The sequence below is a fragment of the Mastigoproctus giganteus genome, chromosome 9, assembly GCF_048544385.1.
Source record: "Mastigoproctus giganteus isolate SK-2022 chromosome 9, ASM4854438v1, whole genome shotgun sequence".
NCBI classification, from domain to species: Eukaryota; Metazoa; Arthropoda; class Arachnida; order Uropygi; family Thelyphonidae; genus Mastigoproctus; species Mastigoproctus giganteus.
Genome location: NC_143583.1, coordinates 128,190,372 through 128,215,607, shown reverse-complemented (window position 1 = coordinate 128,215,607; position 25,236 = coordinate 128,190,372). Strand labels below are relative to the sequence as shown.

General features: G+C 35.6%; 1 protein-coding gene across 1 annotated transcript in view; it reads left to right on the top strand.

Annotated features, from left to right (window-relative positions):
- LOC150080719 (NEDD4-binding protein 2-like) overlaps positions 1-25,236 on the top strand; it is an 88,865-nt gene that overhangs the window by 13,538 nt on the left and 50,091 nt on the right. The window contains exons 3-4 of the mRNA XM_090382029.1: positions 9,721-9,855; positions 11,222-11,436. Coding sequence (XP_090238155.1) covers positions 9,721-9,855; positions 11,222-11,436 — 350 coding nt within the window. The remainder of the gene's footprint in view (positions 1-9,720; positions 9,856-11,221; positions 11,437-25,236) is intronic.

Here is a 25,236-nt window from a genome sequence, read left to right as displayed (position 1 = left end):
TATACAAAATATAAATGTAAGTTTGGTAAGGTATATATATATGTGAGGTGGGAAGAAGATTTAAAATGTGCATAGATGAACACAAACACGTGGCCAAAGGGAACACCAAGAATCTGAATTGGCAGAGCATACAATCAGGTGTACTCAGTCATATAGTGCTAGGAAATTTTCAGTAATGGGGAAAGTAACTTTGTAAAAGAAAAATAAAAGATGCGTTTTATATCAAGAAAATTAGTCAGGTTGCTTTAAACAGAAATAAGGGGAGAAACGACGGAAGTATGGCATGGGCTTTTTCAGTACTAAAATTAAGTAGGGATTAATAGAGCAGCTGAAGTGCTGGTGGTTATGAGATTGCTAGACACTGGATTAGAGATGCCTCTTACAATGGGATGTCAGCAGTTAAAAAAAAAAAAGGCAACTTTATAAACCTTGTTATAGAGAAAGTATCAGTTTGACAAGGCCACAGCTATGAAAAAGAGGTGTACGGTGTTCTCTTGATATTCGCGGGGGATGCATTCCAAGACTTACCGCAAATAGTGAAAATCCACGAATAATTGATGCCCCCTCCCTGGTTACTCCCCCCTCACAAAAACATTTATTTTAAAAGTAATAAATGTACACCCAGCTGTCAGTGTTCAACAGAAGTTCAGTGGCCCACTTCCACATTTTTTTTAAGGGATATTTTCCTTGTTGTTGTTATTTGGTTTTTAGCAGCATTAGCAACTAAGGCCATATTGCTCCGGAGATATGTGGTGGTCATTCCCTGACCTTTCCGCATCCTCTGTATTTGGTGGTCATGGGCTCGAACCCCTGTCTAATCAAGAAGTGTGTGCTGTGCACTGCTGCTCCTGCCCACCTGGCTAAGGAGGCACCTTTCCTTCTTGTAAATGCAAATAAAATAAAAATAAGAGAAATCAATAAAATGATTTATTATTAAATTTGTTAACGCATTTAAATCAAAACTAAAGAAAAATAATTTTTAATTATCCTATGTATATGAACACACACATTTTATTAGTTAACATAAAGGAAAAATTAATCTTTTTTATGAAAAAACAGTGTTATAGGGAGCTGCTTCTTTTTTTGCTTCATTTCATTGTACAGCATGGTGTATGGCACAAATGCCTGTTCCAATTCTCGAGCAATTTTCATACTCCTTTCCATTGAAGGATATAATTCATGGATTTTGTTTTAAATTTCTATAGCTAAATAGATCTGCAAAAGACTAGCGTCCATTGGTTCACATTCGTTTCTTCTTCTTTATCTTCTACATCAGTTGAACTTTGTATAAACTCATCAAGATCCTCTTGTGTTAACTCATAATTAGGTTCTTGTAAGAGTTCTTCTACCTCTCCAGGTACCATGTCAGACAATCCCTCCCCTTCAATGCAATGTGCCATGCTAACAATTTCTTGTATTTCTAGGTCAGCAGAAGGGATTTTTGTGGACTTTTTCACAGCTTCCAGCCATAACTTTTTCCAGCATGTATTGACCAAGTCCTGTTTTAGTTCCTTCAGTGCTTCTTTAACTGTGACAATGCAATCTGCAATATTGAATTTTTTCCAGCTCTGCATTACTCCAACATTTCAATATTCTTCCATTGCATTGCAAATTTGATGAAAGGACAGTTTTGTGTATTGAGCTATGAACATCCGAATTATACCTTGATATAATGGTTGAATGAGAGAAGTTGTGTTAGGTGGCAGAAAGACCCAAAGGGTTCTATATTTTTATTTAGATGTTTCAATTCCTCTGGATGTCCTGGCGTATTGTTCAGGATAAGCATAACTTTGAACAAAAGATTTTTCAGCCCAGATACTTCTCTACTTCAGGTACAAAGCAATGCTTAAACCAATCCAGGCACAATTCTTGTTTTACCCATGCTTTTTTGTTACTTTGCCAGTAGACAGGGAGTTAATTTTTGTTTTTTCCCTTTAAAGCTCTCAGGTTTCGGGAATTGTAAAACATAACGGGTTTGATCATATCACCTGCTGCATTTGCGCACAATAAAAGTGTCACCCTATCTTCACTTGCTTTAAATCCTGGCATCCATTTTTCTTCTTGTGTGATGTAGGACCTGTTAGGCATTCTCTTCCAGTAAAGCTCATCTGTGTTAAAAACTCATCTGCATAAAAGACTTGTTCCAGTATGTACCCCTTCTCCTCAATTACTATTTTGTGAAATTCTTCAGGGAAACCTGCTACTGCTTCTTGATCAGCAGAAGCTGCATTGCCAATTACCTTTAAATTTCGTAAAGAAAATCTTCTTTTAAATCCTTCAAACCAACCTTTACTGGCAGTGAAGGTTTTTGTAGAACTTTCAGAAGATGATCCTTCTCCACCTTGTTCCTCGTGATAATGGTTATAAAGAGATTTTACTTTTTCTGTTAAAATTGTAGAATTGATTGGCAATTCCTTTTTTATATTTTTTCATCCACACACTCAGCGCTCTTTCCATTTTACTTAGCACTTTTTCGTGTACACGAGAAACTATCTTTGCACTCTTTGGCACACTAGCCGCAAAACAACTGCAGATTTCCTTCTCCTTTTTATAAATGTACCACACTGTAGACTCGTTAATATCGTATATTTTCCCTACACCTGCAAAAGATTTCAGATCTTTAATCTTATCTAAAAGTTCCACTTTCTCTGCCAGTGTGAGAGCTTTTTTCTTCTCTTGGTTTCACAAAAATTGTCATGTTTAGGTACCATTTTTAGTAGATAAGGGTAAAAAAAAAGAAATGCTCGTAGAGGACAACACGTGAACATCACAGTAACAATCTTACAACTGACAAAAAAAAAATTCGACTAGACCAGTGTGTGCCGGTGCCTTACCGATAGGTTCCTCCGTAGTCAGGTGGGAAGGAGCAGCAGTGCATAGCACACGCTTCGTGATTAGACCAGGGTTCGAGCCCATCACCACCAAATACGGAGGATGCGAAAAGGTCAGGGAATGACCACCGCATATTCCCGGAGCAATATGGCCTTAGTTGCTAATGCTCCTAAAAACCAAATAACAACAACCTTACCGATGATGACATCATCATTATCATCACTAACCTACACTACTTGTATAATGCGCTACCTGAGCAACAGCTCATCCGCACTTAAAATCTTTAATCTATAATTTTATCCTTAATTGATCCTTTGCCGTGTTCCCCCCTGACAAGTGAACTTTTGGGGGCATGTCACCACCCCTGTCTTGGGAGGCTGATCTCTACTAGCTATCAGTAAACTCTTGTTTAATGGCAAACATAAAAGAAGCTTTTATCTGCAAATGATTATGATACTTGTTAGCAAACTCAACAATAAATATTTTTGTATTTTATAATTCTTTCATAATTTTTTTCTTCTACACATATACAGCTGCGTGTGTGTGTGCACACAGGAAACACTAGACGCATGACTCATGCAAGCCAGATCCCAAGCAGACCCATGCAGGCGGGGCTTCCGTGAATAATGTGAGAGAGAGAGATTGTGAAAAGCAAGGGATCACTGTATATAAGCTGTGCCAAAACATATCCATGAAAAGTTGTAATATGGTATTCAAATAGAAGAGAGTTCTCAGTCTACTGAGGACTCTCTTCATGCTGTTAATTAAGAAAAACATAAAATCAAAAGACGTGCACCCAGTTGATATAGATGAACAGTGCACTGTTGAGTCAGTTTGGTGTGACATAAGCACTGCAAAAGCAAAAATAAGAGTAGGAGTGTGTTTATAGGCCTAATGACTCGAATGAGTATAATGAACAATTGTACAGAGAAATAGTGGGCCAGTAAATCAGAATGTCTTATAATGGGGGAGTTTAACTTCCCAGATATTGACTGGAACTTATGGGTTGGTCACTCGCACACTAGTAAGAGTTTTGTGGATTTATTGTATGATAGTTTTCTGCAGCAGCATGTTCGAGAGGCAACCAGAGAGGGTAATACTCTTGATCTGGTTATCAGCAGTGATCATTCGTGTATTAAGAATTTGCAGATAAAGGAACCACTAGGTGGCAGTGATCACAGTGTATTGATGTGGGATTTACTTAAAGATTTAATTACAATCAGGTGTAAAGGAAAGGGTTTTTGCTTCCGTAAAGGTGAGTACAGTGGTCACAAAGTTTTTAAATTCTGTACAGTGGGATCAACTGACTATGTTACCAACAGTAAATTCTAAGTGGGAAGCATTCAAGGAATTAATCGTCGATGCTACTAAAAGTTTCATACCTATTAAGAAATATTGTTCAAGGTTTAGGCCTAATTGGTTATCTAATGAACTAATGAGACTCGTAACAGGGAAGAAAAATGCATGGGATGCATATAAATTATCAAGCAACTCAGAAGCCTATGGCAGATATAAGCTAGTGTGTAATCAGGTCACAAAGGAGGTTAGGCATGTGAAGGCAGATTACGAGAAACCTTTGGTAAAAGATGCTAAGAAAAACAGCAAGGATTTCTTTACTTATGTAAACTCTAAAAGGAAGGGGATGAATCTGATTGGTCCACTTGATATTGATGGTTTGTCTGTTGATGATCCAGCTCAGATAGGAAACAAACTGAATGAGTATTTTGCATCTACATTCACACATGAGGAATTATTAAGGTTTGAAAATGGCAGAAGATTATCAAATTGTAGTAGGATACCTAATGATTTTGTAATAACCGAGAGCAAAGTGTAGGAAATATTGTTGAAGTTAAACATAAGAAAAGCACCTGAGGTGGATGGGATCTATCCAGTTTTATTAAATGAGGTGGCAAAGCAACTAAGCAAACCCTTAGCCATAATTATGAGAGCATCCTTGGACTCAGGGGAGATTCCCACGGACTGGAGATGTGCAAATGTATCGCCAATTCACAAATGGGGATCGAAGGGTGACACGAGTAATTACAGACCAGTTAATTTAATTTCTGTTCCGATTAAAATAATGGAGTCACTGGTTAAAGATGCATTGCAGGATCATCTAGACAAGATTGCAGCAATAATTCAGACACAGCATGGGTTTGTTAAGGGAAAGTCTTGTCTGACAAATTTGATTGGTTACAAAGGAACTGGATGCAAAAAATAACTTTAATATCGTATACTTGGATTTCAGGAAAGCTTTTGACACTGTTGCGCATGGAAGGCTACTGTACAAATTGGAGCAGAATGTGGTATTAAGGGTAAGTTGCTACAATGGATAAAAGGATGGTTGAGTGGAAGAAGACAGAGGGTGGAAATCAATGGGTGCTGCTCTTCGTGGACTAATGTTATTAGTGGAGTCCCACAGGGTTTGGTGTTGGGTCCACTGTTGTTTTGTATATTTATCAATGATATTGATGAAGGTATAACAGGCTTAATGTCGAAGTTTGCAGATGATGCAAAGGTTGGCAGGGTTGTTAATGACAGTAATGGCAGTGTGCTACTGCAACAGGATCTAGATAATTTGGGCAGATAGGTTAAGAAGTGGCAACTGAAGTTTAACCTTGACAAATGCAAAGTACTGCATATGGGTAGAAGTAACCCCCAGAGAAACGTACCAATTGTGTGGTACTACACTTAAGGTGGTAGAAAATGAAAAAGACCTGGGAGTAATTGTGCAGTCAGATATGAAGTTTTCTGAGCAATGCAGACAGGCTGCCAGGGCAGGTCATGGGGTTTTGTCAATGATATATAGGAATTTTGCTAGCAGGGAAAAGGAGGTGATTATCCCTCTGTATAAGGCAATGGTCAGGTCACGCCTTGAGTACTGCATACAGGTCTGGAAGCCTCATTTTAGGAAGGATGTAGATTTGCTTGAGCGTGTACAGAGAAGGGCAACAAGATTGGTGAGGGGAATGAAGGGATCCTCTTACCAAGAGAGGCTTAAGTTCTGCAAATTGCAGTGGCTGGAGACTAGGCACCTGCACGGTGATCTGATTGAGGTGTATAAGGCCTTGAATGGGTTGAGCACGCTGAATTCTGATGAGATCCTTCCACTTGTTCAGATTACGAACCTGAGGGGGCATAAATTCAAATTAAGGAAAGACAGATATAGAATAGATGTGCAGAAATTTCCTTTATTTTTTTTTTTTTTGGCTGATGCTGCATAAGCTCATACACTTGCTTTCTTGTATCACATGCCACCACTACTACTCTTTAACCTGCTATTTGTTTGTTTGCTTTGGGATTTTATGGTTCAGCAACTAATGCTGAGGCTGTAGTGCACCAGTTATAAACTATCTCTGTTTTCTGCCTCAGGAAGGAAGAGAGTGAAACCTGTTGTTAAATAATAGTAAATGTTATACCACATGATGGGCAAGAAGCTCGTAAAGATTATTTGTGAGTGCTATTGGAGAAGACAAGTGCTTGAAGCCATTAAAAGTAGCAGTTGGAGACTGTGATTAGTGATTGTTGAAATATGGTTTAAATTTTTTTATTATTATTTCACATTAAAGTGGATGAATTATTCGTGATCACTTTGGTGCACAGCTTAGTTGATAACAATAACTGATGAAACAAGAATTCAGCTGTTCAGCATTATTTTTGAATACAGAGCAGAAATGCATACATAAAAGTTCCTTCCATTACGTGCAGCGGAGTGCTAGGAGTCAGCACTCTGCTGTTGCAGAACACTATTGGTCTGTACAACATGACCTCGATGTGATGTTGAGATCATTGACCAATTGTGCAATTACCACCAACGCTTGTGCTCGAGGCACTTCATATATCCAGATACTATAGTGTCTTCAATTGCAACAGATGCGTATGCATACACCCAGTTATGGAGACACTTGTCTTACAGTGCGCTAAGTGCTGGCATACACCTCACGTATGAACCCTACATTCGCAGCAACAAGTATCTGATTCTGTCCAGTGAATGTTCCTTCCATTATGTGCAATCCCATGCACGCACTTTGTTTGTCTAGCCTTACCACGCCCAGTACTATTCTTGATTCCATATGTAACGTATTTGTGCATTTATAGCTGAAGAAAAGACCCATAGGCTCGAATGCTTCTGTTGTTTATTTTATTTTATTTGTACCTGTTTTATACTACTTATTAGTTCTTAATAAACTTTTAGCTGTTGTTTTTTCCAGATGGACAATATATTTCTCTGTTAACAATTATAAAAAGTTAATGCTATTGAGTCTTCTCACTTTTCTTAATTTCAAATTTATAAAAAGTTGGAAGACTTATTATATTTTTGTGGCTGGCAGGGTCTAAGCTGTTTCCTGTATGTCCTCTGTGATAATATTGTGGTTTTCAAATATTTTACTTGTTTGTGGAGGTCTCTGGGTTTTAGTCTCATCACTGAGGAATTTCTAAAGTTCTGTTTAGTTGAAGCTGTAGTTCGCCAGTCTCAGGCAGAGGGACTAGAGTTTACCCCATGAGTTATTCCATGTTTTTCAGTCCACTCATGCAAATCAGCTCCTGAACACACACACGTGTACAGACATAAAACACCGGGAAACAATATGGTCTTAAGTCTCTGCTGCACCTAAAACTAACAATGGCAGCTTAGTATATGTAATGGTTGTAATTCTCACATTAGAGTCTGCACTGATGTAAGAATTACAACTGTTGTTGCTTTGGTATTGCACTACTTTTAATGTAAATGCTGTTGTTGTTGCTAAAAGGTTAATTGCCGCTTATTTTAAGATGAGATAGTGCTATGACAGCCAGCTTCTGGCCTTCATCTGATATATAGAGACCACATGCCATCTGAGGGTGATTAAGGCCAGAAACAGTCTGTCATAATATTACTGTCTCATCTTTAAAATTAATGTCAAATTAACTTTTTGGGAATGCTGTTTGTTTACAAGCAGTGCAATACCAGGCAACCCATTCTTCTATGAGAATTAAGACCAGTCCATTTACTAAGCAGTTGAAGCCCTACCAACAAAATTTTTTATTTTTTTGGAGGTCTTGCTATGTAATATGTGAAGACAACATACAGATGAAGGCCAATCGTGTAGTGGTGTTTATGTATCATAATGTGATATGTACACTGGTTGTGTTCCCCGACCACTTAATTCAGAGAATTTCAAAGTGTAAAAAGTAAAAACCACTTGGTTTCCATCCTTGCCATGTGGAGGTTGGCCAGAATTATTCTAGCTGTCGTTTAAAGTACCATACTGATCTTTTCAAGATCGTATATATACCTTTAACACACTGGTCTTTTCCAGAACATACATCAGCATATCCCATTCATTCCTGTGTGTGACAGAGAGAGAGAGAGAGAGAAGAGAGAGAGAGAGAGAGAGAGAGAGAGAGAGAGAGAGAGAGAGAGAGAGAGAGAGAGAGAGAGAGAGTTACAGCAGTAACCACAAAAGGTCAAGTACAAGAGAATGTTTCTATTCCTATACAAGTGTATAGGAAATAATCAATCTTCCTAAATATACTTTTACATCGATTGAATAGAAAACTAAAAGACCAAGCAAAAACAAGAGAGTATCAAGAAGCCTTCCTACTTTTTGCATATGAAGATTACTTTAGTCTTAGAACATTCTGTGGGGGGGCTGCCAATCATATACAGGAACTCTGCCAATAAGAACAAAGAGATGATCATACCACTGAAAAAGGTTAGGCCACATCTGGAATACTGGTTTAAAAACCTTTTTTAGATAGGACAAAGATGTGTCCTACCTTAAAAAAAAAAAAAAAAAAAAAAGAGATTCTGTAAATTTTAGTTAAGATAAAGATGTGTTGAAGAAATACTGGGATTCTGTAAATTTCAGTCTCCAGAAACCAGGTGTATGTGTGGTGGCTAATTGGAGTGTGTAAGGCCTTAAGTGGGTAAAGTAAACAGTGCAGTAAAGTAAACAGTGGCATCTATACCATTTTTCAGTTGAGACACACAAGGGGCATGAATTTAAATTGTAAAAGGATGTTTCCAGAATAGATGTTTGGAAATTCATATATTAAACTAAAGAGTAATCAGTTGTAAACTTACACTTAATGTTGTGAGGTGGGTATTCTGAATATATGTTTGGGAGTGGCTTTGAAATTTAATGAGAAATTTATATGTGGCCATTCTCTATGCTTTCTAATTTTGAAAGTTATTGGAATTTTGGAGGTTAGTGGATCCATAGATGAATACTTATATATGCAATTGTGTACACAATGCAAATGGGGTTAACACCATAATTGTGAGATATAATAGCAGGCTATCTACTTATATTGTATCTTGATTGGCAAGTGATGTGCAAACAATATTCATTCTTAGTTGTCAAATTCTGCAACAGAGTACTCTGTGAAATTTGAGATACCTAGGATGTTATTGAGATAGTCCCATTTGAAGTGCAAAAGTTTTTTGTAATCTTTCTTTTCTTTTTAAGATATTTTTTATAATCATTATATATGTCTTCACCGTCCAGTGACTACTGCTCACTTCAGGACCTCTTCACTTATTTGTAATACCAGACATAGAACCTGTTGAAAACAACTAAGTTCTGGATACAAAGACCAATGAAATCTAATGTTTCTCTGATACAATTTGCTGTGATTAATTAGGTAACATTCCATAATTACATATGCAAATAATGCATTATTATTTACACAATACTTGTTGGATGTGCATTAACAATCCCACAGTGCAATATAGGCTAGTGGTGGCTTATTTTTGTCCATTTCATCAAAAACGAGTTATTGGATTTATTAGATGGGCATTAAATTTTATATTTAGTTATAGAATTTTTATTATGGTACTTGAGAAGGAAAGAACTGATTCTTTGAATTTCATGTTTTACTTAGCTTGGTTTTATTTTTACATAGAAGCATATTCTGAAGATGATCTAACAGTGGAAATAGACTGTGATTTTGCAAAAAAAATTCATCAAAAGCTGAAACAAACATTAGAAGCTAAGTTTAGCAGAGAAGAAGAAGAAATGGAAAAAATGATGAAATTAGGTAAAATTTCATTCATAATCATTAAATTATATAATATTTGAGGCAATCACTAAATTTTGTAGCATTTTTTTTTCTATGTACCACCTTTGTATGCATGTAGAGTGATAAATTCGAGGTCATGCATTCCATAAGATTGACTTTTTTTTTTTTTTTTTAGATTATCACTCTGTACTTATAAATATGACTATCTTTAAATAAATAAAAATAACGTATGTGGCTACTTCGTATATTTTATTATTATTTTTTTTCAATGTGAGTCCATTCACGAAAGGTATTAGAACATAGAAGTTTAGTATCATGTGGGTTGAAGGTCGAGAAGTTAAAAGGCTTCTTGACATTGAACTCAACTTTCTGTAGGTTGCAGTTTTTGGGAAGTACATTCAAAGGAATGTAATTCCAAAGAACAGAAGTAGAAGGGGGATAAATGAAGAGTTTCCTCTTCAATTAGTTATGTGAGATTGGAGTTGAACAGTGTATGGGTGTTGATTACTTGGTTTGAGAGAGACTTTATAAGTGACAGGTCATTGATTAACTTGTTGCCCTCTTTTAATACGGCAACAAGTTATTGTTGTGTCATTGTTTTTTTTTCTTTGCATTAATATCCTTTCTATTTGTATGTATTATCTGATTCAGTTTCATTTTGAACTGGCACCCTGTTATGTCAATTTTCACTAATTGTAAAAATAAAAACAGATACTTTTACTTATAAACACAGTTAATTGCTTGCAGCATATCTCTGTAGGGTTTTGTGAGAATCTATACAAATACAGTCATGATTTGTTGATGCTACATTGAAAGTATGTTGAAAATGTGTGTGTGTGTTCATGCTTCTTTGATCCTCCACATAAAAATATATAAGTATAAATACATATTTATGGGAGTGGTAAGAATTAAAATTTAGTAAACTTGATATGACAAGTATTATGTTTTTATCTGTTAAAAAAAAAAAAAATAACCAGTTTTAATAAGAAAAAAACTCTGAACTCTTATGCAAAGGGCATTCACTCTATCTACCACATGTACCAACATATATTAAAATTATGAAACCCATAAAATCATCCGTAATTACAGAGAAAGAAAAAAAAAATTGTACTGAAATGTAATGTAAAATAACTTTCAAATACACTAAAAGCCTGGAGATGGAAAAGGAAGCTCAAGCTCAATCACAACATGTCTTCCCCATCTTTTCTCACCACTAAAAGTATCATGAATAGTCAAACTAATAGAACAAACTTATCTGTGAGATCTGAACATCCTAAACACTTTCTCATTAATTTCACATAGGTTAAAGTATGAAAAGAAAAAAATAAATAATATTATTTCTATTTTTGAATTTCTTTTCTTGTTCTAATTTTTTTTTTAATAGGTTCAGCCACAAGTACCGCTCTGGCTGTTGCAGAAACTGATTGCATTCAGAGATGTAGTAAAGAAAAGAGTCAGCAAAGGCTGCATTTTTCTACTCCATCCACATGTAAGATTTTAGAATTAGGATATGTGCCAAGGACTACCCAAAGTCAAGAAGTGTTACCTTTTGCTGAAATAATGGATATGGAAATGGCCTTGGAGCTTAGTAGACAAGAGGTAGTAATAATTTCAATATATATATATATATATATATATATATATATATATATATATATATATATATATATACAAATATATTGAAATAATTTCAATATATTTTTTTAAAGAAAAATTTATGATTTCTAGAAAGAGGAGGAGGGAAAACAGTATGATCTTGTACCAACTTGTTCAGTATATCCTGTCTAGTTTTTTTGTTAAACTATATCCATCATTAAACTTTATAATCTGCTAATTTATTGAGAGAAGGGCATTACAGGAACAATATAGCCAAAGCAGCTTTTGCACCATAAAACCTCAACAAGGGCATTACACGGGAGCTTAAAGAAGTGATTAAGAAAACAGTTTTTCACATGGTATTCAAGTTTTTCAGTTTATTAGTATATTTGGTGAGTGAGGTTTCATTTGTTCTCCAGTTATCTACTGAAATTAATCAGTATCATTAAATGGTAATTAAAATTACCATTTAATGATACTGATTAATTTCAATTGTAATTCTGAATACAAGTCTAGTTCCTCATTCTGTCAATTACGATTGTCTTATCTGGGTGATTATTGCTTCCAAAAAAAATTACACACTGCATTTTTAAAGCCAGTCCAAACAACTCTTTCAGTTTTGTTCTTGGACTTTTCAGATATATGTTAGATGCTAAATCCACAAGCAGCAGATTGCCAATTTGATGTCTAACAAATATTTCTGCTTTGATTTTTTCCCATGAAAGCAATGGAAATTTAGCACACTTGGTCCTTGAGCCTTGTCACAGATTTTCTCTCAGGTATAACAAGCTTGGGCTTTTTTCCTTAGAGTCTAAAATGCTGATGGAATTGATATTCCATCCTGCATTTTAGGATGCCTTACCCCAGTCACGTGGCCTGGCATACAAGCATACAGTGACAAATACAAAGCTCCAACCTATTCATTCTATCTCTTCCTTCAATAGCAGTCGCGCACATAAGCTCAGACCATATCTTTATGTCTCTAAAACTAAAACTATAAGCACCGTATTTACAACAAATACATAATTGAAATGTATTCGCGGGCTGTGTAAAATTGCTTCAGTGGCCGGATGCGGCCTGCGGGCTGCCAGTTTGAAACCCACTGCCTTAGGTCATAACGTGATGATGGTCTCTTCTCAAATGTAGCCTTTTTCCCGTGGCCATTCTAAACCTCGTGTTGTTTGGCATTACAAGAATGCAAAATGGGAGGATCTGCGAGATTTCTATTCTTTTCCTTGGTTGGATTACTGTTTGAGATCTTGTGACGTCAATATTTGCTTATACAGTAAAATTTTGTTAATACAAGCTCGGTTTATACAAAGTACTCGTTTACATGAAGCACATACCATTCCCCTGCGAAAGAATTCCCCTGCTTTTCTTTGTAAATATATTTGTTTATTACAAAATTCGGTTAATATGTATTACAAAGTTCTTTTTCACCCCACAAAAAAATAAATATTGTCATTTTGTATGTTTAATACAAATCTTGGCAGAACGATCCGATTATTGCCTCCCGTCACCTGGCTCCCTACTTCCCGAAGGATGGTATTGACTTGTTAGAAATTAGTTTTGTGTAAACAAAAGCAGTTTATGGTAGCTACAACTTCAAGTGCACTCTGAAAAACATCTTTCTGAAGGATGATTTGTTAAATTAACAAAAGAATAAAAGTTTTTCTAAGTTGTTTACATACACTCCCTCGCTCTTCACGGGAATAAGGTCAGTTGCAATTGTTACCTCAGTTCAAAGAGTGTTTTGCTATCGTATACAGTAATCTATTTTTTGTGCCATTTTATCTGAGCTGACGTCTTTTTCGGAACTTGTCTTTAAATTAATTTAAAAATTGTTTATATTAAATCTTATCTAGCAGTGTTATTGCGACAAAACGTAGACAGACAGAATTAAGCCTGGAAATTAAACTAAAAATTGTACAAGAGGCCGATAGGATGGAAAGAAGCAAAATGGACATTTCAAAGGAATACAACATCCCTTTACCTACTTTATGTACAATACTGAAAAAACAAAAAAGACTTGAAATGCGTGAAACTGGAGCAGCGATGAAAAACAGGAAAAGAATTCTTGATGCAAAACATGAGGAGCTTGAAACGAAACTTTTTGAGTGGTACCAACAAAGTGCATCTAATTTGCCAATATCAGGTCCGATTTTGCAAGAAAAGGCAAATTATCTAGCTCAGCAACATGGGATTAGTGATTTCAAATGCAACAGTGTCTGGCTCCAAAGATTTAAAAACAGGAATAACTTGGTTTTGCGAAATGTTTGCGGTGAATCTGGATTAGTCGACAAAGAAAAAGCTACAGACTGGTTGTGTTCTGTACGGGCCATCCTTGAAAAATATGAGGCAAAGGATATTTTTAATCTCGACAAGACAGGTTTATTTTATAATTTGCTGCCAAACAAAGCATTTGCTGTTTGGGGAGAGTCTTGTCATATTGGAAAATTAAGTAAACAAAGACTCACTGTTCTGTTATGCTGCAATTCAGATGGCAGTACAAAACTATGCCCACTTGTGATTGGTAAGTTTTCCAAGCCAAGATGTTTTAAAGCAGTTAACCAACTTCCCTGTGATTATGAGGCCAATAGAAGTGCTTGGCTTACGATCAAAATTTTTCAGTCTTGGTTATCAAAATTGGACAGAAGAATGGCTTCAGAAAAAAAGTAACATTTTGATGATTCTAGACTGTTGTACAGCACATTCTGCCAAGTTACTTAAGTTGTTTTCTAAGTTGTTTACATACACTCCCTCGCTTTTCACGGGAATAAGGTCAGTTGCAATTGTTACCTCAGTTCAAAGAGTGTTTGACAAATATACGGCTGTTGTTTTTATCCCCCAATACCACCAGTTTAATGCAACCACTGGAATGTCTTGGATGCTATCCGTAATCCTTTTATTGCTTGGGAAAATATTATGTCAAGTGTAATAATCAACTGCTTCGCAAAGAGTGGCTTTGAAGAGAATGTCATCAAAGAACATGGTCCAGCAGACAAGTGTGATAGCAACATTGAGGAATGGAGGAATTTGAAGGAACATATGATTTTTGTTGGCAAATTTGGAGAGTTTGTGAAGGTGGACGATGAAGTTGCTACCACTGCACCGCCAACACCAGAAGAGCTGCTGGATACCAAACAAAGCAATGCTGTTTTTGTTATCAGCGACAGCGAAAGTGAAGACGCACGCATACTGCTATCTAAAAAAGATGCCCAAAATTCATTGAACATAATAGAGAATGTCTTGGCCTGCAGTAATGTTGATAAAGAAACAACTATTGTATTTGATAATGTCTGTGCTGTAGTTAAAAATGCATATAGGACAAAAACTGTGCAAACAACATTTGGATTCTTTCTTTAAATTAGATTAATTTATTAAAACGTTAATGGGTTTTATGTCTCCTTTTATAATTATTGTAATTATTTTTACTATGATACTAAAATAATGTATATATCAAAATATATACTGTACAATATTTTCATTTCTGTTAATATTGCTTTTCTCTTAGTTTATCATACAAATAAAATAAAATCTTTAAAAATATGTTATTCTTATTATTGTATTGTTAGACAAGGCTTTTGTTTTTATTTTATTTTATTAATTTATTTTTGATATTATTATTATTCATTATTATTCTTAGATATACAGTATGTACCAAAAAAAAATAATAATAAATAATGGTAAAATTTTGACACTTTTGGGGGACCTTGTTATTACAAAACATGAAAATTTAGGTCCCTTGAACTTTGTATTAACGAGATTCCATTGCATTGTCTCAGTGAAATTATTCTTCTAAGGATGAGATCCTTTGTTCCACATTCCACCTTAAAATCTTTTCCTTTATGTAAACCTTGGTTTTCGAATAAATGCTCTAAAGCAGACGTCGGCAACCTTTTTGGCTGCTGGTCAAAATCAACCAAAATGTGACTATTAAGAAGACGGTTCGGGTCAATGGGTATTTTCATTTTAAAACAGTCCGTTAGTGAATAATAAGATAAATTTTATTGAGAAAACTATTACAATATGCTTTTAAACTCTTTTTAAACTAAACATAAAAAAAAACCAAAATTATAATTCTAATTATTATAAAAACAAATATAATTGTTAAGTTTTAGTTCGTTAATAATTTATGTACTTTATTTATAAGCATTCTCTTCGTTATCAATGGCTCCCCTGATGCTGAATTTGTGACGTCAGTTTAGTTGAGTCTGATTCATACTTAGTCACCTTAAGACGAATACAAGCGTCTGAATTTTCGGTAGTTAATCTGCGATTAACTACCGAAAGACACGAAAAATATTTTCACACATGAAAATAAATTTCATGTGTGAAAATATTTTCTCACATTGTATAAGTAGAACCGAACGCGGACAAAATGGCAAAGCCAATTTTTTTCAAAGATGAAAACTTCATAGGAAGTGATGCCCAACACGATGATATCACGAGAAGATGATCATCTTCAGTGTTTTCTAAATCTTTCCGCAATGTCTTGAATTTGTCCGTCCACAACATTGAAATCAATCATTTCTAAACTTAAATTGTCAATTTTAAGATATTCAAAATACTGCAAATCTAAAACATTTTCCTCTATTTCTTCGGGCTGTATTATAAATGTAAACATTTTACTGTGCTTCTTAAAACTTTGAAATCTACTTTCAAAGTTTTAAGAAGTGAAATGAATATTAAAAGTGAAATCACTTTTAATGTTCAAATTACAACTTTCGAACATATTTAGATTGCTTTCATCGATATTTTCTTTCTCATATTGGTGTTTTAGTAAGGGAAAGAAAAGAAATATTTTAGTTTTTATGTCAGTTTCAAATAATATTAATTTCGAACAAAAACTCTTCCATTCCTTGTACGTTTTCAAAATTTTTTGGTTATTTTTTGAGTCGTATGTTGAAATCATTATAATGGTTCATTGTCTGTTATGAACAAAAGTCTTAAAAACCATTGTTTATCATTGAGTTCGAGATCATTTTCACCGATTTCGTAAAGAAATATTTGTATATCATCAAAGCACTCTACAAATCTATTAAGAATTTTGCCTCGACTTAACCATCGTACTTCAGCATGTAACAGCAAATCTCCATATTCCGATTCAGTTTCCTCCAAAAAAGCTTTGAAGCGCCTGTGTGTTAATGCAGATCGTGCTACTATTATGTTTATGATCTTAACAACCTTTTCCATTACATTCTTAAGTTGTTGTGTAGATGCCTTTGCAAATAAATTTTCTTCATGTATGATACAATGGAACGATAAAAGTGGACGGCCAAGTTCATTTTCCATTAGTTTCACAAATCCAACATTTTTTCCTCTCATAGCTGGAGCACCATCAGTTGTTATGGAAAACAATTTACTTTTTAAATCCAATATTTTCCAATTTTTGAAATTTGTAAACTCTTGTACTTGACGCAAAATATCAATGCCTTTGGTCGTGTCTTTCATTGAAACAAGAACGCATAGTTCTTCATTGATGTTCGAACTATTTATTGATGCAAATCTAATAATAATTGCCAGCCTAGCCATACTATTTACATCGGTACTTTCATCGAGTGCATGCTAATTATGTCACTAGATAACAAATCATTTTTGATCTGTGCGTCAATATTTTTTGCCATATCTTCAATGCGACGCTGAACTGTTCTGGCGGACAATGGCATTTCTTCACTGACGACAATGGAATTATTCTGGCAATTCTCTCAATTATTTGTTTTTTATTTGCGAAGTCATTGAATAAGTGTTCGGAACAATTTATGAATGCATTTTTCAAAAATTCGCCGTCTCTAAACGGTTTTCCATTGGTACCAATACTGAGCTGCAACAAAGCTGGCAGATGTAGCGTAATTGTGGCTGGTAACAAATCTCTTCAAAAATTTATTTTGTTTTCCATAATTTAATACACGTTTAGCAATGTATTTATATTTTTCATCATTTGGCATTTCACTCACATTTTATGTTTTGAAGAAAAGTGTCACTCAATATTGTTAGTCCTGGCGGTAATTATATCTGTACATAAAGTACATATCAATTTGTCACCATTTTCCATACATCCATACCTTTCAGTCCACGCACATCTTGAAATAATCTCTTTTTTGCTGTTTGTTTGTCCATGGTAATAAAAATAATAATTATTTTGCTTAGGTAACTGTTCTCGCGCTTCTGAACTGAACTACTGTTTATTCACGTTAAAGACGAAGTAAACGTAAACAAGAGTAGATGCGTGATCAGCAGGTGGGCAGGGCTCCTATTGGTCGGCTGCAGGTGGCACGCAGTCAGAGCGCCCATCGAGTAATGAGATTTGTTCGGACAATGTCGCTGTATTCCGCCTATGTTCATTTTTGCAACTTTGTAATCAAACCAAAATGTTAATCTTATTATTTATATTTTCTCAAAGTGTTTGTTTCATGTTTATGTTTTATAATAATTTATAACACATTAACATTCACATTAACAGAACTTTTAGGGGCACTCAATAAAACATCCAGTAGTGCTCCTGGTCCAGTTGGGATCTACTACATAATGTTAAAACAGTTTAACAGCAGTGCAAAAAAAAACATTGTTAAACTATTACAACCGAATATTCTTAGAAAATGCTTACCCAGCCTCCTGGTGTCACCCAATAGTTCTAGCCTTCCCGAAGCCCAGAAAAGATCGTACCTTTCCACATAACTACAGGCCGATTTCGCTGTCTAGTTGTTTAGGCAAAGTCCTGGAAAAAATGGTTCTCAGGTGGCTAACTTGGTTCCTAGAAACTAACAACTTGCTAAATAATAATCAGTACGGGTTTCGAAAGAATCATTCCATGTTAGATGTAATGATAAAAGCGGAAGCAAATATCCGTAATGCTTCATAAGGGGACAACATCTAGTCATGATTAATCTCGATATTGAGAAATCCTTCGATACCATCTTGTGATATGGTGTACTTCGAGATCTTCATTCTTTTGGCTTTGAGAGGTCATCTACCGCAATTTATACAAAACTTTCTATGCCACAGAACGCTTCAGGTCAGATACATGAAAAATCTATCCAAAACATTTGAACAGCAGGAGGGTGTACCACAGGGTTCCATCTTCAGTGCAACATTATTTGCAATTAGAATTACAAACATGACATGGGATATACCTAATACAGTAGAACAGTACATGTTTGCTGACAACCTCATTACCTCTTGTAGGTGCCTCCGTAGCCAGGTGGGAAGGAGCAGCAGTGCGCAGCACACGCTTCTTGATTAGACCGGGGTTCGAGCCCGTCACCACCAAATACGGAGGATGCGGAAAGGTCAAGAAATGACCACCGCATATCCCGGAGCAATATGGCCTTAGTTGCTAATGCTCCTAAAAACCACAATAACAACATTACCTCTTGTCAGTCCCAAACTATGAACATCATAGAAAGGCAGCTTCAGATTTCCATTGCTAAAATAGAATCATGGGCATTACGAAATGGTTACTCCCTAGCAGAAAAGAAATCCACTGCAATTCATTTTTGTAAAAAACGAAAACTACACACCCAGATCCAGAAATATTTTTAAAAAACAGCTGATACCTGTCACCAATGATTTTCATCTGTTGGGGTTACATTTAGATAACAAGCAAAATTTTGCTTCCCATATAGCTTTACCTTTGAACTACTTGTCTTAAAAAACTAAACATCCTAAGAGCTGTCTCTGCTATGTCATGGGGTGCTGACAGAAGCTCCCTCTTACACCTCTACAGAACCTTAATCTGGTCATGTTTGGATTATGGTGCACCCATCTATGACTCTGCAAGGAAAAGCTCCCTATTACGTCTGAACACCATACAGCACAGTGCCCTCAGGATAGCTTTGGGAGCCTTCAGAACATCTCCAGTCCACAGCCTGTATATTGAGGCAAATGAACTCTCTGCAACTCAGGAGGAAAACTATTCTGTAATTATGCAGCAAAAATTAAATGCATACCATCCCACCCCAGCTGCCAATACCTGTTTGATCCTCAATATGCCAAATTATATCACAATAAACCTAATGAAAACTGCCCCTCAGGGTTTCGACTGCAAGGATTCATGATCAGGCGCCTCCATAGCCAGGTGGGAAGGAGCAGCAGTGCGTAGCACACGTTTCTTGATTAGACCGGGGTTCGAGCCCGTCACCACCAAATACGGAGGATGCAGAAAGGTCAGGGAATGACCGCATATCCCGGAGTAATATGGCCTTAGTTGCTAATGCTCCTAAAAACCAAATAACAAACAAACAAACAGACAGACTCATGATCAGTTGGGATATTAAATTTCAGAACATATTCCAAGGCCTTGATACTCCTGAACCTCTCTGGACTGAATGCTCACCTCTCTGCGACAATTTCTTTTTAAGATGGAGAAAATCCTGTCTGGCAAACATCAACTTTCAACAGCTCTATAAAACTCATTCGTTAGAAAACTCGGATAAAATACCTATTTCTACTGATGGTTCCAAAACAGATGCAGCCATAGGTGCTGCAGCAGTTTCTTCCACCTTCTTAGTTGCTGCGTCTCTTCCTATGGAATGCAGTATCTATACTGCAGAATTATTTGCTATAAAACTAGCTCTAGATAAAATACACAACAGCCATATCAAGCAATCTCTGATATACACAGACTTCTTAAGTGCAATCACTGCCATTCAATCTACCATTTCACCCTCTCATCCCATTCTTAAAAAGATATGATCTAAGTTACTTTACCATCAAACAGCCAACCAGAAGGTTACCTTCTGCTGGATACCTGGTCATGTAGGCATCCCAGGTAATGAACAAGCAGATGACGGCACTAAACACACTGACCCAGGCTCTTCCAGGCAACTAAAATTGCCCTACACCGACTAAAAATCTGACATTAAAACAACATGTAAGAAACAATGGTCTCACCTCTGGAAAGCTCAAATAAATAATAAACTGCTGCAGATAAAAAAAAAGAGCCAAAACTGTGGACATCTAGTATTAGGAAAAGCAGGCGACAAGAAGTAATTCTAGCAAGGCTCCGCATTGGTCATTCACATCCAACTCATCTGTATATGCTTATGGGAGAGAACCCTCCTCAGTGTTTCTTTTGCCAGTCACAGCTAACAATAAAACATATTCTCATCGAATGTCCCCAACTACCAGAAAATTAAGCTTTATCTCCCTATCTCACTTGCAGGAACCGTTAACCTTATTACATATTCTGGGCACTGAAGCAAATTTTGAGAAACTGTTTACTTATTTGAAACAGATAAATCTTTATAATAGTCTGTGATCACAATAACATGTGAAATTCATGATAAGCAAAAATTGAACAGGCAGAATATTGGCCGAAGAGGCCCTTGTGCTAAAAAAACCCAAATACAACAACTCTTTTTCCTCCTGTATGATAATGACCTTCCATTAACTGGAAATCCTGTCCATTGTTTTGCTTATGATGGCACATTGCTTTCCATATTCCAGTTTGAGATACCTTGTCCCTCACAAACAGCTTCAACTTCTTCTGCATTGGCTTCTGTAATTCCTCCTGTCTCTTCCAGACCAGTCCAAAAACTTGCTGCAATCAGTCAGTATCCTTTTACTGTACAACTTCAAACTCACAGAATCAGCTGATCAATTCTTCCTCATTTATCTGTTCAACTTCCATTTTCTGGAATAACCTCTCTTCACACCTATTTCCCGAAAATTACAATCTATAGAAACTTAAGTCTAATGTCAACAAGTATCTTTGTTTATCTTCTCATCTTTCAACCTGCATGTGGTACTAAGTACTATAGATTCTAATACCTTTTTGTGTTTGGGATTTTCAAAAAAAAAAAAAAAAAAAAAACCCAACTGAAACAATTTATTTCCGTTTTTTTTAAAAGGCCTGGATGAACTGTTTTATCAAACATAGCTTTATATGTAGAGGAGGTAACACTTTGTTTCGATTTGCTAGTGGTTTGACTTTAATGTTCTTTGAACCCAGTCTTAGAGACTGTCTTGGTGGCCACACTTTCTGAATGTCTACTTCTTGCTCAGTTATATCCCACTTGTGCAGAAAGCAAGGCCTTTTTGTTGTAACTAAGTTGTTGACCAAGTAGCAGACCATTAATTTTAAATTCTTCACATACTATCCAACTATGATTCTTGTACTCAAATTTTTACAAAAAGAAGCTTAACATTTTCACAGTTTTTTTCTTTTAGGTGTGCTGAATATTGTTATTTGGGTTTTTTTTTAGGAGCATTAGCAACTAAGGCCATATTGCTCCAGGATATGCGGTGGTCATTCCCTGACCTTTCCGCATCCTCCGCATTTGGTGGTGACAGGCTCGAACCCCGGTCTAATCAAGAAGCATGTGCTATGCACTGCTGCTCCTTCCCACCTGGCTACGGAGGTGCCATGTGCTGAATAGGCTACAGCTATAGATGCATACTTGTTTCCATTAAGAAAGATAATTGAACCTTCGAACCTTTGCTTCAATGAGTCAATAAATAGCCCACACTCTGTTGGTTGGGAGAAACCAAAAAAAGTTCATAACTGCAGGAATGTTGTTGCAGTATATCATTGAGCTTTCTTCGGAAAAAATGGGGAACCAATTCTTTTTCATGATGTCTATACTGCAAAAAGATTTCTCAAAGCCAGCACATTCTGGATTTAAGTCTTAATCCTAAGAACTCTGCAGACCCTTTGGATTGATATAAATCTCTCACAAGATCACTTTATGTAAACAGCTGTGGTCCAGAATTACAAATTTCTTTACCGCAGTAGTTTATACCATCCTTTAGGTCACAAATGTCAAATTCAGGATCTGATGGCATATGGTCAAGAATAACTGGTGGAACTGGTAGTTGAGAGTTCAAGTAATGTTGTTAGAGTTCACAATGCTCTGCTTATTCTTTGTGTTATAACCTGCTACATTTTTGAAACAAAAATAGTAGTCATTAATATGATCCTAAGGTTTTTTACACACCATGCAAATAGCAAATATCTGGCTTTCTTTTTACCACAATTCACAATCACGAGCTTTACACATGTATGGCCTGCTTTATGGGACCGTAATTTTTTCTTGCTCACCTAATATAATTCCAAAATATGCCACATACATTTTTCACAAGTGATGTTATATTTTGCCTTTTGTTTTGCCACACCGTAGTTGTCACAAATGTAACAAAATATATTTGGATTGTTTCAGGCAACCACGAGATGTAGAACAGGCCTGGGCAAACTTTTTGGCTGAAGGGCCACATTAGGAATTCAAAAAGAAGGCGAGCCGCACGTAAAATACTATTTTTAGATATATATTATTTGTTATCATGAAGAAATATAACATAAAAAAATCATTCTTTAACAACCAAGAATTTAATGAGATGAATGGAACTGTTTTACCTCTTTTAACATTTTTTTAATTTTGGGTGTTAATTTTGTAGTTGAGATTCTTAAAACTCATGATAAATGTTCATGATAAAACTCATGATAAACTTGTAAATGTTCATCGGCGATGCTTGATCGTAAAGAATTTTTATTTAGATTCATGATGGAAAATGTTTGTTCACATATGTAGGTTGATCCAGAAATAACCAACATTTTTCGGGCAAAATCTTTAAGTTTGTCGAATTTGTCTGAATTAAGAGTATTGTAAAATTTACAGACTTCCTTACAACGGTGCAATTCCCTTAAATCGGTATCACACTGCAGATTTATAATCTGAAGTTGTAGTTCACTCGGTGTACTATCAATTTCTATTGAAAATGGGTCGCGCACTATTGCCAAACTTGTCTCAATTTTTCGGAAGTCGCCAAACCTTCGTGAAAAGTCATCATTCAGCGTGTTGATAATTTCACAATATTTTTCAAATTTATTTTCTGGAATCAGCAACTATATGGTTGGAGAGTGGTCTACCTTGTTAATCAATAAATGTCAAAGGAACAACTGGAGCTTTAATTGAAATCCATTCAAACTTTTTACCATATCATGGGCGTATAAATTTTTCCTTGTAACACGGTGTTTAAAGTATTTAAGTGTGTCACGATGTTCAGGGTAAACGCAAAATCACAAATCCAGTTATTATCAGTTAATTCGGGAAAGTCCAGGCGCCTCCGTAGCCAGGTGGGAAGGAGCAGCAGTGCGTAGCACACGCTTCTTGATTAGACCGGGGTTCGAGCCCGTCACCACCAAATACGGAGGATGCGGAAAGGTCATTCAGGGAATGACCACCGCATATCCCGGAGCAATATGGCCTTAGTTGCTAATGCTCCTAAAAACCAAATAACAACAACATCGGGAAAGTCCATAATATTTTTCAGTTTTAAAAATAGAATGATGTCATCTTTAAGATCCCATACTCGTTGAAGAACTTTTCCTATGCTAAGCCATCGAATTTGGCTATGATAAGGAATATCTGTGTACTCTGATTCGATATCTTGAAGAAAATTAACGAATTGTCTGAGTGTCAGGTCCCTCGATCGTATTAAATTTACTAGTTTAATAATACAAGATGTGACATGTTCAACTTTTAACACATTTTTACATAATACTTGTTGATGTATAATACAATGAATTGTAATTAAATTATAATCAGGATAATTTTCACAAATTTTATCCTGAATTTTCTCCCAACATTTATACCTGTCAAACTTGGTGCTCCGTCAGTTGTTACGCTTACCATTTTGTTCCATTGTAAATTATATCTTGTTAAGCATTTTTCAACTTTTTCAAATATATCAGCCCGTTGTTTGATCTTTAAGAGATTCCACTGAAAGAAGCTCTTCAATAATTTCAAAATTAGAGGTACATCCACGTATGAAAATTAATGACTGTGCAGTATTCTTTTGGTCGTTACTTTCGTCGAGAGCTATCAAGTACCACGTTATGGATTCTAATACTGATAATAATTGCTCATTCAAATTTGTATCGATACATTCAGTTCTTCTTACTACGGTTCGCTGAGATAAACTTATATTCTCAAATTTGTGTTTAATGTCAGGACATATAATTCCACAAGCTTTGGTCATACATTCTTTAATATAGTCTCCATCAGAAAAAGGCTTGTTGTTTTTTCGCAATTATATGAGAAATAACAAAACTTGCCTCTACAGTAGCTTCTTGTTCCTTAGTTAGCCGCGTAAACACATTTTGTTGTCTAGATAAATTTTGAATCAATCCCTCAGCAGTTTTCTTTCTCGCTTCTGAAGTTAAATCGGCACCATATTCGGAATGTTTAGGAGTGAAATGTCTTTTAATATTGTACTCTTTCAACACTGAGACACTCTCCCGGCAGATGAGACAAATAGTCTTGTTATTTATGTTAGCAAAAAAATATTTTGTGTTCCACTCTTCGTTGAAGACACGATGCTCTTGTTGAATTTTGTTTTTTATTCATTTTTAAAAGGGCATAAATATTATTTTTATCGCTGCTGGCACCAAGATAATAACTGAAGATAACTAACTGTGGGATGACCGTCAGAGAAAACAGATTGGAACTGCGGCCGGTCAGCAGTCCTATCCTATTACTCCACCATCCGTGCCTGATGTAGAATATGAAAATCACATTAGAAGCAGATACTAGTTAGCACAACTGCACCACTTTTCACATTGTCTGATTTTTGAATTTAATTTAATTAACTGATGTTAGTTTTCTTATTTAGCAGTAGACGGAATTCAGTTGTTGTAAACAGTGATTCATGTATAAATAAATTATAAACTCTGTATAATTAAAATACCAGTGGTTCTCTGGATGTTTAAAATATGTTATTTAAATAATGAGTAAGTGCTACACCATATAATTCAGTGCATCTTCGAGCTACAAAGAAAGAGTACCTTTACAGCTTAAACAAGTA